This window comes from Cuculus canorus, chromosome 1 (assembly GCF_017976375.1).
Source record: "Cuculus canorus isolate bCucCan1 chromosome 1, bCucCan1.pri, whole genome shotgun sequence".
Lineage (NCBI taxonomy): Eukaryota > Metazoa > Chordata > Aves > Cuculiformes > Cuculidae > Cuculus > Cuculus canorus.
Genome location: NC_071401.1, coordinates 122,334,196 through 122,351,093, shown reverse-complemented (window position 1 = coordinate 122,351,093; position 16,898 = coordinate 122,334,196). Strand labels below are relative to the sequence as shown.

Sequence of the window (16,898 nt, the reverse complement as noted above, 5' to 3'; positions counted from 1 at the left end):
CACAATATATTAAGAATTACATGACAAAACAATTCCTGCTTCCTGTAATATTGAAAAATGGTTCTCTAGCTGGTTGATGCATAATGGTAGGGAAGACTAGAGCGTTATATCAACTCTTAGGTGTTATTGGGATAGACGCAGCTTTTCAGTTAACGGGGAATTTTGGTGTCTACAACTAACAAGCCAGAATACCCTGTGTCCTGCATGCAAAACAACTGGATGTGGTCGGCTTGTGCTACTGACTGACTTTATAAAGATTACAGAAGGGGCAAGGTCTTGCAGACCAGGGCAGTCTCAGTCCAGTAAGTACAAATGCATTCCTGCCAGGGTTGTCACAGCTCCACTGGTATTTGACTTAGTTTTTCCTCTAGTATTTAATTTCTCAGAAACTCTTCATGTTGAAGACACAGCAGCCTTGAAAAACAATGAATGCTTGAGCAACAGCTGAAATACTAGGTTAATTTTTTTACTCTAAGTGCCAGCCTCAGGTTCCATTCAGCCTGAATTACAGCTACAATAAAAACACTTAAACACTGATAGATCAGGCCAGAAAAAAACATGAACTTAAGCTTTGGGGTTTTTTTCTGGTTTCAGGGCAACTTTCTCTTTTATCACACTCATTAAATATTGTAGAAAGTCTTAACCTGAATACATAACTCAATTTATTTTACTCAAATTAACGAGATATTTACAGAACTGTAACTGGCTTCACCGCTTTCTCAAAATACAGCACGTAATGAACTGTCTGACAGAATGGCTTGCATCCCAGTTAACGCTTAAGTAAAAAGTGGAACAGAGCTGTTCTGCTGCGGAACAAAGGTTCCAGAAAACTAGAGTCAGCTTACTGTCAAAGGAGACCTTGATTCCCACAAGGTCCAAGGGCTGGGTCTGGCTCAGTTGATAGTTTTACAGTGCTTTGACTGTTTTTACAGTAAGCCACATCCTGTTTATGAGCTATCATACCCTATTCCTGAAGTCTTTTCTTCTAAGTCTTAGACAAAGAAAAGGGAAATGCATGAGAGATGGAAGGATTAGTTTCAGGTGGTGCGGACTCCACACCACAACAGGAGGTAGAGGCTGACTGCCTGCATGCACGCTGCCATGCTGAGCCCAAACAGCCTTTTGTTTTCATTCTTTTAAGAAAATGGGGGAACGTATCCAATGTCCACAGTGATGTTGGTATAAAGTGGATGCTTTTTCCTGGAAAGGAGCTTGAACTCCAGTGAATTCATTCCATCATCCTTCCATGTCTTTCTGGTGTTGTGTCGGGAAGTAGGCCTGAAGAAAGAAAAATACCTGCCGTTAGATAGAAGAATAAAGGTCATATTTGCAGCTGAAGCTGCAGAAGAAATAGACTTCCAAGGGGGCTAAGGGCTTCGCAGATGAAGCTGCTAGAAGAAAAGCCCCAAGAAAATTCTTCTCACATAATACAGACTAGAGAAAAGCATTTTATAGAACTGAACAGATTCATACTGAGTATTCTGAACACGGAAGTCAATTTAGAATGGAACCAAATCTGGCAGGGAGACCAGTGAGGTGGCAACTACAGACTGCAAAAAACTCAAGAGAGACACCTGGGAGTGCAACAGAGGCTTGCAACAATGGTGTACGTAGGCTGCTGTAGGTAGGCTTTAAGACAAGGTTGTTATGGAAACCCAAATGTTTAGATGATAAGAGGGAAGTCTGCACTCCCAGTATGAGAAGCCTCCACCGCACTTGACCCAACATCCTCTTCCAGCTCTTTTCTGTAAAAACTGGGTCTTTGCTAAGGTCTCCCATAGCACCTTCCTTGTGTCTTCAAACTAGCATGCCGCTTTCCGCTATTTTAATGGCACATTGTAAATCCACATAGAGTGAAAAGCAAGTTTTTATTATAGGGAAGTTGGAACAAACAGCATCGTTGAACTGAACTCTTCCCTACTTACAAGACCAGCAGTATTTTTTTTACATTTTATTCTCTGAATAATTTGATGCTTCCTAGCCAGCATGTGCCCTCAACAACAGGAAAAAAGGTAGGAAACGAGCAGGAACCCTTCAAACAGAAGCAGGAGCAGAATGATTCAGTTGAAGCTGACTGGCAGCCTTCTTTAAACAGCCACATTAAAGTAGAAAAACAAGCAGTGACATTTAGGTACACTTACTGCCTGTTCTGAGGAAGATAACTGTTAACAGTCGACCTGCCACAAGGCAGAGTCACCTCCTAACCACTCCCCTGCCCAGAAGTTACCTTCTCCAAGGCTCTTGTGTCTCTGTCTTTTCATTGTAGTCCATAACTTTGTAGCGTCCAAGCTGAGGTGATGTCCGGACTATTTTCATTCCTGCCAACTGAATCCTTTAAAACAACAAAGAAAATTTTTATTTATGCATAAAGTTGCCATTTCTAGGCTTAGTTACAGTGAAGTTCAAAGTCAGAGATGATTTTCAGTGTTAATGCAATCAAAGCAAAATGCAGGAGCTGAAGGAAGCAAGCTTAACACCACACGGCCACATCATCTTTTAACCGGTTGTAACCAGGCTTGGGCTAGAAAGTCTCCAGCTGCAGTGTATTCTGACAGGGTACAAAGAGGATTACAGCAGGCAGGGAATGAACAACAGCATACAGATCATTCAAGAGCAATTCCCATGAATCTGACAATTGAGCATTATTTTCACTTCCTTGTAAAAGCAGCACTTTTATTGCCAAGAGGTCCATCACCTAAACCTCAAAAAAAAAAAAAACCCTAAACTTGCAGATTCTGAAAGGGAGCCAGTCTTGAGTTTCAGATCCAGATTAAGCCCCTCTTGTTCTTTGAGAAGTGCCATTCATTCCGATGGCCTGATTAGAGGACTGGTTTCATAAAAGATTAGCGATAAATACAGGCAATAAATACAGGCACCAGACAAACAGGAGCTGCTCAGCTGCAGACCGATAAAGAAGAACAGAGTTGAAGGCTCAGAATTCTAGAACAGAGCTCCAAAAAACCAGCATTTTGGGCAGCTTTCAAGCAACCCCTTGCTGATGGCATCTATTAGTTTACAAATAAAAAGTGCCTGTAATGCTGCTAGGGCAGCAAACCTCTGTTATCACAGGACAGCTCTTGTGCAGAGAAAATTCTGTGAATGCAAGAATGAATGTTTGCTCAATTGAGGTTATCTAACTGGCATGTTTGCTACATTTGAGTGTCTTCGGTTGAGATCTGGTACAGCAGCAAGCAACACCAAAGCAGGAATGTTATAAAGCTGAAAGAGGCTACAGAACTGAAAATATTTGTTTGTCTAGAGCCATCAAATGATTACAACACTTCATTGACAGCAGGACATACTGTTATTTCAGACTGAATTTCAGACAAAGTTTCTTGTTTTTTGAATGTAAGGCTATTGCACATTCAATCAAAAAGATAACAAAAAGCAAGAGCACTAAGCTAGCTTTGCTGTTCCATTTTTTTGCACTACAAGATTAAACTAAAACCGTAATACGAAACAGTTAATACATTCATTTACTGTTAAGAACCTAGCAGGCTTTCCTTGTAGTTGTTAACACCTAAGTGTTTCCAATTAAAGTAGTGTTTTCTTCTAACAAAAAACAGATCCAGGCGTTTGCGAGGCGTAATATTAGGCAGTACTGCAGACTGCCCACTGTAAGTAGCAGCCAGGATGTTTTTTTCACTAACTCTGCTTCAATAAACAGTATCCCAGCAAAAAATCTTGGGACTTTTTTTTTGACATTTCCATATCCAGTTTCAAATACTAATTAATTTTGTTGCTACATGGTAAGAAGTGACTAAACACCTCCTAAAAACCAAATTCCAGGTAGGTGCATCAAGCTGGCCATTCTAAACCAGCTAGCTCATTCCCAATGTCAGTATGTGAATAAATCATTAACAGGCACTGTCCAAGGCCTCCATGTACCTGTGGGGCCAGAACATTGCTTATCATTAGTACAAGTTCTCAGGGAAACAACACATGATTTACTTCAAGAAAGGGTTATTTCGGGATCTACTTGCCTGAAGAGATTTCTCTGAGGAAGTGCACTCTTATGTGTGACTGGCATGGCTCTCTACCACTGGTTCTGAAAATCACATTAGATGCCTAAGCTGTACAGCTGAATAGACCCAGAATTGTTTTGTTTGATTTAAATGTTTATTTTTCTGGCATTCTATTCCTTTAGTAAATGCTGAATCTGTAAACTATCATACACCCTTTTAGTTACTTTTTTCTGAAAGGAAAAGGAAGAATTCTATGTTAGAAAATCTGACTTTAAATTCCCAGAAGAATACTGCTTTGTAAAAACTCCTACAGTCCTCTAACAGAACATTCCACCAAAACTGTAACTTGTGACAAAGTGTATGACCAAAAACCACACAAAGTCTTATTGTCAGTTTAGTTTTATAAACTCGGCATGAGCTTGCCTCGATGCAGGATGATGAAGGTGCACTGTGCAACTATAAAGCTGAATAAAGAAGCTACAGCCATGATTTTGTACTTGAAGAATTCACATTAGGCAGAGTACGGGGAACTGAACTCATTGTATTCACTTCCATAACACGCTGCTGCCATAGCAACTGAAGTACATGAAAAAACATCAGATCTTGCTGTCACCGACTCAGTGGTACACAGGCTTCTCTATCAACCAACACTCTAGACAGAAGGTAGAATTCCTTGTGGTCCTCAATCCCAAGTATTGGTGATTAGATAACCTAGATGCCCGACATAACTTAAATTCCCAACTGTCTGAAAATTAATAAGTACCTTCTTGGTTTTCTTATTTGTCAAGCTTGCAGATTCCTTCCTTCCCTCAGGGCTGTTAATGTCAATGGAATCACTTGTCAACTACTGGCAGTTATAACCCCTGGGATGTGCTCCAGAGCAACTGAAGGCACAAGGATGTGAAGTAACATTCTGCCCTCCAGAGTTTGAGGAAAGCTTTGTCCTCCCAGCACACAATGACTGGATTCATAGACTCTGACTTCTTTTGACATTAACCATTCCCAATGCCAACAGCATTTTGGATTATAATGATACTGCAAGCACGTTAAGGGACAAGATCTTACTTCCTTTCTTAGGGTAATGCTGCGTGTTTCACAAGCCATCTTGGTTCTATTTTAAGCCAGTCCTGTACATTAGTACCTTGTAGCAATGTCATCATTTTCACCACTGCTGCCCCAGTATGTGTTTGGAAAGCCATTTATCTTCATGTAATGTTCTGGAGTCAGAGCCGATACACCCCCAAAAAAGGATTTATATGGCAGACTAAAAAAAGAAAGGAAAAAAAAAGCATCAATATTGAAGGTTAATTCCAGTCCTCCACAAACTAACAATGATATCCAAGTCAGACATATATTAATTGCATATCTTACAGACAGTCATGACAGTGCCAAAACCCAAGACAGCAATGCCAGTATAACTTCTACCATGTGATGTCTGTCCCCTCTGCTGTTCCCCCTGGCAGTAAACCCATGTAAATCTGGTTCTGAAATTCACATGTTGGGTTAGTTCAAAATACCTGCATCCTATCACACATCTTCCATGTAATCCGGCAATTTCCACTCTATACTTCTATTCTGGAAGGAAAGGCAAACAGAAATCTGCCAGTCATCTGCCACCAAGCCAAGCTAAAGTGGAACAGGGAACTGCTGGCAAGGAACTGTTTGAGACTGCATGTTTAGGTCAAGAATACCCTTTTCTGAGGAAGTCACTAGTGTAAAACAAACAAACAAAAACCCTTAAAGGTTGTATCTTTCACTGTCCCCATCCATACTTTCTATGTGGAAAGTGAACCAATTAGGATAACATACATTGGTAAAGCATTGGAACAGACTGCCCAGGGAAGTGTGGAGTCTCCTTCCCTACAGGTGTTCAAAAAACATGCAGACGTGGCACTTTGAGACATGGTTTAGTAGGCACGATGGTGTTGGGCTGACGGTTGGACTGGATGATCTTAAGAGGTCTTTTCCAACCTTTATGATGCTATGATTTGAAGGGAATGGAAGCACTTACGTGTACTGAAACTTATCCATGGCACTAGCCATATGCTTGGGATAATATTCATCGCAAACATAGAGATTATAATCATTCTCAGGCACTAGGTCCACATCATGCAAGAGAAGGCAGTCCCAGTCTTCATCCTTCAGAGCTTCCCTGACACCAACATTAAGCAGCTTCGCTCGGTTAAATGTACCATTCCCCACCTGGAAAAGAAAACCTACATTTCTTCACCAAAACAACAGAGAGGACAACTCAATTAAAATTTATGTTAGCATAAAAAGTCTTGTTCAGTTGAATGACACTGGAATGAATCAATACTGGCTGCAAATTTTATGCCTCAGACTGAAAACTTTACTCACTCTCTTCACAATATCCTCAGCAATGGCAAGCTTTGCTGTGTCAGGGACTACATACTGTGGGCACCTGAAGGCCACAGACTTCTAAGAGCTCAGTAAGCCAATTCGCAGGTGTACCTCTTCACATCAACACTTTTTTCCTAAACACTATTCACAAAAGCTTAAAAATGAGAAAACAGATCTCGGTCACAAAAAAGCTGCTTCTCCCTCCCAATCAGCTATCAGGTTTAATGAATGAATCCAAAACTTGCTTGCTCACCACTGATCATTTGTAACACAAGCCCAAGTCAGTTAAAAATGGCTGTTTGACCTGCACAGGTTGACCCACAGCAGGGTCAAGCCAGATGTTTTTATTTGATGCAGACTATCCAACTTCAGCATCTAGTCACAACAGTTTTGATCAGCAGCCACACTGACAAGCTACAGGCAAACCTCATTCAACTCTTGAACAGCTGAAAATACAAGTTACCACTTAATGACAACTTCATCCCACTAGAAGTAAAAAAAAAAATCAGAATAAATCAATAGCAGAACTATGATCTTGACAAGTCATATGATATTTAAATCATTACCAGCCATGGAGATGGGACAGCATAACTGACCTGCTCTAAAACCATGCATAACAGCACACTCCCATGTTAGAAGATTCATATTTCTTGGTCAGAACCTAACCCTTAGCCGGGAAACTCAGCTATGCCACCAGGCACCTCTGATGTAGATTTACCTGCTGAATTAAGTAGATGCTGTAACTGAGCTGCTGGCGCTGCAAGAAAGGATGAATATAGTAGAGAAGATGTCGAAGGTACTTTTCCTGGTTCCTGTAGGCTACAAGGATGGCTGATTTGTAGCGGGCCAAGCAGTGAGGTGGCCTGTAGCGGCCACCAGGCTGAACAAAAGGATTTTTTTTGATGATCTTTCTTTCACTAGGGAGCACCCTGAAGGTGATGGTTAATGGACCAACTGTAAGGAGAAACAAAGAAGAACAAAAAAGTAAGGTTAGCAATGTTTCCCTTCCTTCCTTCAAACCTTCAGATTAGCTTCATGTTTACTACTTAAGACACTAGCCCTACCCTAGCACAAAGCAGTTAACATTACCACTCACAGGTGCCCACATAATGAATTCCATCACTGCCTGCTGGTTACCTCCACACTGAGAGGTGCTGGACTCAGCACCAGGTCAGCAGGGCACCTGCCAGAGAGGCATCGTCCTGAGTCCCAGCACAGCCAGCAAACTGCACCAGACTCTTTCACAGCTTGCTTTTCTCTGGTATTGGGCTCCCTGCTACACAAGCAAACCTTCTGTCTTGTGTTGCTTAGATGGGATCCTTCAATGAATGCATTCACTATAAGAATAGTGGTGAAAATGAATCAAGATGAACTGACACATCTGCTTTTGCTACCCATATGGAAAAACTCTAAGCCTCTTTCAGAGGAGATTAAAGAACAAAGATGTCCAAAATTATATTCAGCAGGCTGGGGTGGAAACACTTTAAAGGACAAATATAAACGCTTTAGGAAATGTTAGCTTTATATCAAAAGAGTTTCAAGTTCAATTGGATATTATAATCATGTCACAAGGGCATGTGACACAAAAAAAGGCAGTACTTCAGACTTTTGGGAGAAGCAGATGACAGAACTGAGAAGGAAGAAGAGACATGTTACGCATTTTCAGGAAGAGCCGCAGGGTAGCAAAAGAAACTGCATACAATAGTTCCTCTGCTCAGCACATTGATTTTAAATGCAAAACATATCCAGTATGTTAAACTAGTTCTACCCAATTAAAAAAATAATTTTGCATTTTCATTTGAATTCTTCAGACAGGAAAAGCTTGACAAGTCACAAATAAGAAACTCAACACAAAGCGTCAATCATCATTTTAACACAAGTCTTACATCGTAACAATATGAACAAACACATTCTACAATTATTTAAATATCTGTCCTGCTTGGTAGTGAGAAAAGGTTCCAGAACTAGCAGAAGAGTTGTGTTTGTACACAAATCAAAGTGTTTGGAAGCCATTAAGAGACAATCAACTTCTAAGGAAATAAAGGACGAATGCAGAATAAGATTAAAATCGATTACTGAAATGAACTAGGAAGAAACCTTTACCTAAATCACAGTTAACAGTTGATGATTTCAAACGACAGCTTTAAATAGAATGAAGAATTCTCTGCAGGCCATGCTACCCAAATACAAAAAAATAGTATTGTGCACCAGAAGCCTGTCAGGCAAGTTGCTGGTTTTTGTTTTCATTTGGTTTTGATTTTTAAATAGCTAAAAATAAGAGTTTGGGTTTGGTTTTTTTATTCCCTTCCAAACTCATACCTAATCCTATGGCTGACTTCAAGTCAGCTTTCCATATCTTGTAAGTTAGACTCCCTCTTAAACCACCAAAATAAATTATTCTCTTAAAAAAACTTCTGACAGTGAAGCCTGAGAGATAAAGGGCAAGTATTTATGCCTGGTGTTTAGCAGCTTTCATTTGAGCAGGGAAAGGTATGGGTGTGTCTCAAGTCTAATTAAGTGTTTAAGCAGGCGAGTCTAGAAGATGCTTCTTCCAGCCCATCCACCATTCAAGTTTCTGCTACATTTCTAACAAAAAAAAATTGAGCCTGCATTCACCCACATCCTGTTTAACTGACACACAAGGAAGCAACACCTCTCCACTAACAAGGCTCGGGGACTAAATTCAGCATAAGACACAAGCTGTGCATTCAGAGCTGGAAAATGTTTTGCTGACATGTGGAAGTTGGTACACCTCACATTTCTGATGGGCAAACCTATACTTGGTAAGGGTCTCCTTTTCGTCCTCAAGGAAAGCACATAAAGGCATTTCCCTTATGGTCAGTCACTGATCCCATTCCTCCCATTGTCAAAAAAAGTCCAGTAATTGAGAATCTCACTTCATGGTATCAACTTTGTTGGCTGTTTGGATTTTTGTTTGCTTATTTTTAAAAGGAAAACCTGAATTTTGCTTGTCAGCAAGACCTTGCAATAGCTGACTGCTAAGTATCACTTTTCAATCCTTCCCCAAGCATCTCAAATGCAGGGGGAAACTACATTTCGACTGTATTACTCCCAGTAGGAAACGTGAGTTCACTGCCATACCTTTGTACCTGAAACAGAAGAGTAGTTCTTCAGAGCATCATGCTGTGGGCCCACAAATCTAAGTCACATTTACTGTTAAGATTTTATGATGTTTATTATGTTATTTCTATGCAGACAGTTTCCTGTTCTGCCTTTAAGGCAACCATGTTTCAGCCCAACATTTTTTTTTGTAACCTGTAATTTATGTTGTTTTTTAGATTTACAAACTCCCTGTTTATCAGGTTGGTTTTTTTTTTAGCTAAAGCACCATTAACCACTGATTTGATGACAACTGAAGCTTGCTAAATAAACGCCATATTCAGATTGGATTTCAACTACAGATCATTACCTCAAGGAAAATTAAAAAAAGGGAATTAATCCCTTTTATTCTCCCACAAAGCCAGGGGTTTGTTTTCTATAATACAATCAAGCTCTTCGTATTGCAGAGTGAGATTCTGCAGGCATAATCCTTACATTAAAAAAAAAAAAATCATATCTAAATTTAGACATAAGGGTATAAGTAAGACAACGTGCAAGTTTCACTCCTGTTGTCACCTTCCATACCAAAAAATATGATTCAGGAGGGCAATATCTGCATTTCTCAGTTTTTTCAAGATGTCATGTTCTCCCAGGCTGCCAGGCTCCCTACCTCAAACAACTCAGCTCGGAAAACCAATCTAGTACATGCCTAGGAAACATAGAAAAAAGAAGTTAGTTTGTGATTTTTATCCCAAAACCCTCTAGCTGCCCTAAACTCGTTGGTTATGAGCTAAATTATAGCTCTCAGGTCTTCTTCCTGCCCACCTAAAAGGCTAGTGCCCTGTAATCCAATTAAATCCCAGATGGGAACAAAGCAGTTGCAGACTGGACCAAATAGGGAAAATAAAACTGCCAAAGTGCAGCTTTGGGAAAGGATGAAATCCCTCTTCTTAGGCATACCATAAAGCATGGGATCCCAATTCAGACAAGACAGAGATTTAATACCTTGAAGTGCCCAAACAATTGCTCCATAGCCAGGCTCCTAATCTTCTTTCATGCCGGTACCATGTGACATGGAAGGCACTTAGAATCATAGAATCATCAGGTTGGAAAAGACCTTTGAGATTATCAGCTCCAACTTTATTTGTCAACTACTAAATCACATCCCAAGCACCTCATCTACCTCCCTTTCAAACACCTCCAGAGATGGTTACTCAACCACCTCCCTGGGCAGCCTGTTCCAGTGCTTGATAACCCCTGCTGTGAAGAAATTTTTCCTGATGCCCAATCTAAACTTCTCCTGGCTCAGCTTAAGGCCATTCCCTCGTGTCCAATCACATATCACCTGGGAGAAGAGACCAACACCCACCTCTCTGCAACCTTCTTTTAGGTAGTTGTAAAGAGCAATAAGGTCTCCTCTCAGCCTCCTCTTCTGCAGGCTAAATAGCCCCAGTTCCCTCAGCCGTTTCTCATAAGACTTGTTCTCCAGCCCCTTCGACCAGCTTCATTGCCTTTCTCTGGACACGCTCCACGACCTCAACGCCTTTCTTACAGTGAGGGGCTCAAAACTGAACACAGTACTCGAGGTGCGGCCTCACTAGTGCTGAGTACAAAGGGAGAATCACTTCACTTCCCTGGCCCTGCTGGCCACACCATTAATTAATATGAAACTTCAGTGTGTATGAAACTCCCCTCATCCAGACAGACCTGGACTGACTGGACAAGTGGGCCTGTGAGAATCTCATGAGGTTCAACAAGACCAAGTGTAAAGTCCTACACCCGGGTCAAGGCGATCCCCATTTTCAGTACAGGATGGGAGATGATGTGATTGAGAGCAGCCCTGCAGAGAAGGACTTGGGAGTGCTCATTGATGAGAAGCTCGACATGAGCCGGCAATGTGCGCTCACAGCCCAGGCGGCCAAACGTGTCCTGGGCTGCATCAAAAGAAGCACGGCCAGCAGGTTGAGGGAAGGGATCCTGTCCCGCTATTCCTCTCTTGTGAGACCTCATCTAGAATACTGTGTCCAGTTCTGGAATCCTCAACATAAGAAGGATATGGAGCTGTTGGAACGGGTCCAGAGGAGGGCTACAAAGATGATCAGAGGGCTGGAGCACCTTCCATACAAGAGAACAGGCTAAGAGAGTTGGGCTTCTTCAGCCTGGAGAAGAGAAGGCTCAGAGGAGATATAGTGACCTTCCAGTACCTGAAAAGGGCTACAGGAAAGCTGTGGAGGGACTGTTCATAAAGGCGTGTGGTGATAGGACGAGGGGGAACGGGTATAAACTGGAGGGGGGCAGATTTAGACTAGACATCAGGAAGAATTTCTTCATCATAAGAGTGGTGAGACACTGGAACAGGTTGCCAAGGGAAGTTGTGGCTGCCCCATGCCTGGAGATGTTCAAGGCTGGGTTGGATGGGGCCCTGGGCAGCCTGGTCTAGTGGGATGTCCCTGCCCATGCCAGGGGGCTTGGGACTTTAAGGTCCCTTCCAATCCTAACTATTCTATGATTCTATGTCTAGAGTTAAAAGTCTCAATGCCCTGTCTGTATTGTCAGCTGGTACCAGTGACAGCATACTCCCTGCTTGGCAACACATTTGACTATCAGGGGATCTATTTGATTTTGTCCACATCTATTGCATCCTAAGAAAGAAACTACAAGACTTGTAAGCTCCTTGCTACATATTTAGAGTTTGCAGCTTTAATTACTGAGTTCAACTAGAATAAGCAGCATTTACACAAGCTAAACAAATGGGAACAGTAGCATGGATGAACATCACTGACGAAGTGCAACACCATACACGACATTAACAGTCATCTTTGCATTGTTCTACCACTGTTTGAATGAAAGAAAAAAAAGACAGACCAAAAGCCTTCATTTAAGCACCAGTTCCTAATGACAGGACGCAAGGCTGCCTCAACTGCAGCTGAAAATAAATCTCAGCATTACCATCTTTTTACTTCTCTTCCAAATTCATAAGAAGAAACTCTGGTAGGAGAGCATCCATGAGAAAATGTAGCAGGAGCTAGTCGTTACCAAAATAAATGAACACACTCATGAAAAAATTATGACAGATTGGAGTCAAAGAGAGTAACTACTATAAGAAGCTTGGAAAAAAAAATCTTCCATAGCATCAGCATATTTAAAACAGCAAATCAGAGACAGAACTTTCAATTAACTAAGGTTTGGCCTCAAGGGCCAAATGGACTTGTTCAGCACAAACTATGGATGAAATAAGGGACCTCCAAAAAAAAAAAAGAAATAAATCAACAACAAAACCAAACCCCAAACCAAAAATCGTAATCTCCTAGCATAAATCTTCCTGGTAAGTGGAAAAGATGAACCAAAACAAACAAGAGATCTTGCATGCAATGTGAGAAAGTCACATTTTGAGTTTAAACGCTACTTTGTTATGTATGAATAAGTACAACTCTAGCAGGTAAACACTTTGCTTTTTCCAAAAACAATGGAAGAGGAAATAGGCAACTGGTTGTTGGTGTAGAAACTTTAACCTTTAGGGAAACTTGAGTAATTTATTCACAGCATTAATGAAGACACTGACTATCTAGTAAAATGCCTTTCAAGCTGTCAATCAGAAAACCTTCTATGGACACCATTAAGCATTAAAAAAACTAACATTAGTCAGCAAGAGCCTAGATCCTCCAAGGCAGAGCTGTTTGGCAGTTCTACTTTAATTCTTACTCCACAGCCCTGGAAGAACCAAGATGCTGCAGATTCAGGGGGTCAGAAAGAGATGAACTGCAAGCTGATCTTACATCCAGATAGTTAGATCAAATGATCTACTATATATATAAATGGCAAAAATGCTGCACTTCATAAAAAGCCTTGATGCAGAAACCATTTAAGCTGTTTGGCATTCTTCCAGTTACTTCAACATGCTTTGGAGTGGACACAGTGACCTATCACCAGCTCTGAACTGGAGACTAGAGTTCTCAAGAATCAATTTGGAATCTCATTTAATGGAGTTTATGAAATTAATATTAAAAGGCATAGTTCTGTCTGATATAACGCTTCAAAGAGAAATTAGTCCTGTGAGAGAAGATAACAGCCAATCAAGAGAATCAATCAAAATGAAGTATTTATAGATCTATTCATATGTGCCTGTGACATACAAAACAAAGACCCAGTACCATGCAGGCCAGCATGCATTTCTCAGGGGGTTGAGCAGGAACCCACCCAGGAGAGGCTCACATATAGTAATATCAGAAGGAATAATTTACTACTTCTAGTTAAAGGGAAATATCACCAAGTTAAATTTAAGTTATAGCAGAGAGCTCATTTTTCTTAAGCTGAACCTGTACTGGTGCTGCAAATGATTTGTTCCACAGCAACCATGATTCACATGCACAACTCTAATTTTTATGCAGCAAGACTTCCACGATTACTTCACATGATATTTTTTTTTCCTCTCCCAGTCAACTTTACCATTTGTTTCCGTCTATAACTAACATTCTGTTTTCATTTTAGCTCTGAAGTAAATACATGCAGTCCAACTCCTTCTGTTCTCAGCACTCTCAGAAGTGGGCAGAAGAAGAGGCTTTCCTATTTCACAGTTCTAAAAGCACTGGTTATTTTAGTGCAATTTTACTCTGTGCCTGCCTCCTCCATATACGTCACTACTCTTGCTTATCTGATAGCTTGCAGGCAAGCTGCACGGAACTGCAGCTACTTTTGTTTGGTTTTCTTTTTTTGAGACCAAAGCCTTCTCATTTGACTCTTTGGGAGAGCAGATTCTCATCAGTGGCGGAGACAAGCAGGGTGCAGGCACATTTATGCTCTTCTTTTTAAAATAAAACAATTAAGTTGGAAACAAACTGCCCAAAAGAACTGACAGGCTGTAGCTAGTAAGGAACAAAGATTGCACTAAGGCAATTACAACTGGCAACTGCACAGAAAGGCTCTGTATTGTTAGTATGTTAGGATTTACCCAAGTAGAGCTGTTTCCAAGGGAAATGCAGAAGCATACATCCCCAAATTATCACACAACTTCAACATACATGTATTTCAATTCAACTGCATGTATTTCATTTAACTTCAGCAAAAGAGGAAGGAAAAAAACTTCCCAAAAGAACAAGCATTGATTACAGTCTAAAAAAGGCTCATCCCAAGGGATCCCAGCGAAGTTCTCTAACCGAATGAAGCAACTTGACATGCAAGTAACCACAGCACTGTCTTTCCTCAGTACTTCCACCTGTGAACCAAGGTCAGACATTTGCTCTTACTGCACTTCAGCTGTGGTGATCACCTTTCCTAGAACAGCAGGGAAACCAAGTAGTGCTCCCACACTGGTTATACACAAGACTTAAGATACATAGAAACCCAGGCTGTACAGAAAACCAGCCATGGGAATCTTACTACAGAATACTCTAAGAAGTTGGCATCCCCAAATTATGCAAGTGCATGTTTAGAGAATTAATCCATTCTTGGCTGGCTGAGTCAAATTGATTCACTATTACTGGAGATGCACCACTTTACTATCAACAAACTTGCTTTGTGGGTATGACTTTGCATTTACTTCAAGTTTCTCAACTGTTTTAGTAGTGCAGTAGCTGGAAAAATGCTGTGTCTAGAATCAGCCATCCTAGTGTAAATACAAATTAACCTGTGATCAAACTTGTAAGTCTAAAGGTGAAGTTTCTAAGTCTAAAGGATGCATAACAATCGTAGGCCAAAAAAGATGACCATGAAGAACAAAGTGCCAAGCTACATTCTCACACAAACATTAAGTTAACTTAATCGATTTATATTGAACTACAAGTTTGCTATAGGGCTGAGACAAAGAACCCAAGAGTTACAAGGACTTAAGAGGTCAAAATGATGCAGTCACTGAAATAGAATTGTAGGCACGTATTATATGGGACCACGAAGGAGAAAAAAAGTGTTACTAACACAAACACCATGCACTGTTTTCACTCTTGTTCTACACTCTCTATGCAGCCAAATCCTAACCATTGGAAGTTTTTACATTGGTAAAATACTTTTCCTCGTAAAACCAGTAAAAATGAGTTAATTAGCACAAGAATGTTTTGTCACTGTTAAGTACTACAGCTGTTTCAAACACTACTGGTTGATACCTACCAAATATCGGTGACTGCACAGAGCAGTAGGGCATCGCTTCGTTGTTAGGAGCCGGGGTAAACAAGCTGAGGTTTGTGTACACGTCATGAGTTTTCGAGTAATCCAGAACCTGATGCGAGTCCGAAAACCCATGGAACACACTTGAAGGTCCCCCTTGGTAGAGTATCAGGATAAATATCGCTTGGAAGACAAAGAGAAATAGCAGAAAACCGGGATTGTCGACACGAGAGAGGGACATCGTTTTTTAGCCCATGCTCTGCAGTCAGGCTGGGGAGAAGTTTGCCTTCCAGGAGATGTTGTTCCACGCTACATCGCTGGCCATGGAACAATTCCTCCTAGTTCTCGTCCTCTTCCAACTTACGGAGGCTGCAGCCCTGCTTTTCTAGCACAGCTTGTCAGGACGCTTTGAACCAAACCTCCCCTTCCTTCTCGCCACAAGCCGGCCTGGAAGGAGGGGAAAAACTGGTCAAGACTACCTGGGAGGCGAGGGGGCGATGGAGAACCGAGGGGGGGAGTGATGGGGAAGCGGGTGGGGAGAATGAGGGAAGAGTAAGAGGGGGAAGAGGATGAAGAGGAAGGGGGAGAATGGGGAGAGGGGGAAGGGGGGAGAAGGCGAAGGGGGGGAGAAAGGGAAGGGGAGGGAAGGGGAAGGAGGGGAAGGGGAAGGGGGGGAAGGGGAAGGGGGGGAAGGGGAAGGGGGGGAAGAGGAAGGGAGGGAAGGGGAAGGGGGAAAGGGGGGAAGGGGAAGGTGGGGAAGGGGGGGAAGGAAGGAGGGGGAAAGAGGGAGGGGGGAAAGAGGGAGGGGGAAAGAGGGAGGGGGGGAAGAGGGAGGGGGGAGAGGGGGGGGGGGCAAGAGGGAGGGGGGAAAGAGGGAGGGGGGAAAGAGGGAGGGGGGAAGAGGGAGGGGGGAAGAGGGAGGGGGAAGAGGGAGGGGGGAAAGAGGGAGGGGGGAAAGAGGGAGGGGGGAAAGAGGGAGGGGGGAAAGAGGGAGGGGGGAAAGAGGGAGGGGGGAAGAGGGAGAGGGGGAAAGAGGGAGGGGGGAAGAGGGAGAGGGGGAAGAGGGAGAGGGGGAAGAGGGAGAGGGGGAAGAGGAAGGGGGGAAGGAAGAGGGGACGAGGGGAAGCCCGAGAGGGGTGGCGAGAGAGAACCCGAGAGGGGCGAGTGGGCACGGGGGGCCCGAGGGCCCCGGGAGAGAAGCAGCGGCTCCCTTCTCCCCGAGGCGGCCGCGGAAAGCGATGCAGGGCTCGCCTGTAACCCCCACCCCGCCAAGGGAGCCTCCCGTCTTTCCACCGCTTCGCCCGGGGTGGAGGCGGAGAGCGGAGCGGGCGCAGGGCGATCCGACAGCGCTGGGGCTGCCGCGGTCCGCGGGAAGGGGAGCCTGCGCGCGCCCCGGCCGCCCGGCAGGACTACAGC

General features: G+C 42.6%; 1 protein-coding gene across 1 annotated transcript; it reads right to left on the bottom strand.

Annotated features, from left to right (window-relative positions):
• Positions 1-577: 577 nt before the first annotated feature.
• On the bottom strand, positions 578-16,898 carry LOC104055804 (beta-1,4-galactosyltransferase 3). Its single transcript, XM_054066344.1, has 7 exons — positions 16,747-16,898; positions 15,486-15,929; positions 7,045-7,280; positions 5,977-6,167; positions 5,107-5,229; positions 2,228-2,332; positions 578-1,278 (listed from the first exon to the last, which is right to left on the bottom strand). The coding sequence occupies exons 2-7, from the start codon at positions 15,721-15,723 to the stop codon at positions 1,137-1,139; spliced, it is 1,035 nt and encodes a 344-aa protein (XP_053922319.1). The 5' UTR covers positions 15,724-15,929; positions 16,747-16,898; the 3' UTR covers positions 578-1,136.

What these genes read in the sequence shown, in the direction of transcription:
- LOC104055804 (XM_054066344.1), bottom strand. Translation starts at nt 15,723, where the DNA reads ATGTCCCTCTCTCGTGTCGACAATCCCGGTTTTCTGCTATTTCTCTTT. An exon ending in GCATCTACTTAATTCAGCAG is followed by an intron (nt 6,168 to 7,044) that starts GTAAATCTACAT and finishes TTTCTTTTCCAG; the next exon opens with GTGGGGAATGGTACATTTAA. An exon ending in ACACAAGAGCCTTGGAGAAG is followed by an intron (nt 1,279 to 2,227) that starts GTAACTTCTGGG and finishes TTCTTTCTTCAG; the next exon opens with GCCTACTTCCCGACACAACA.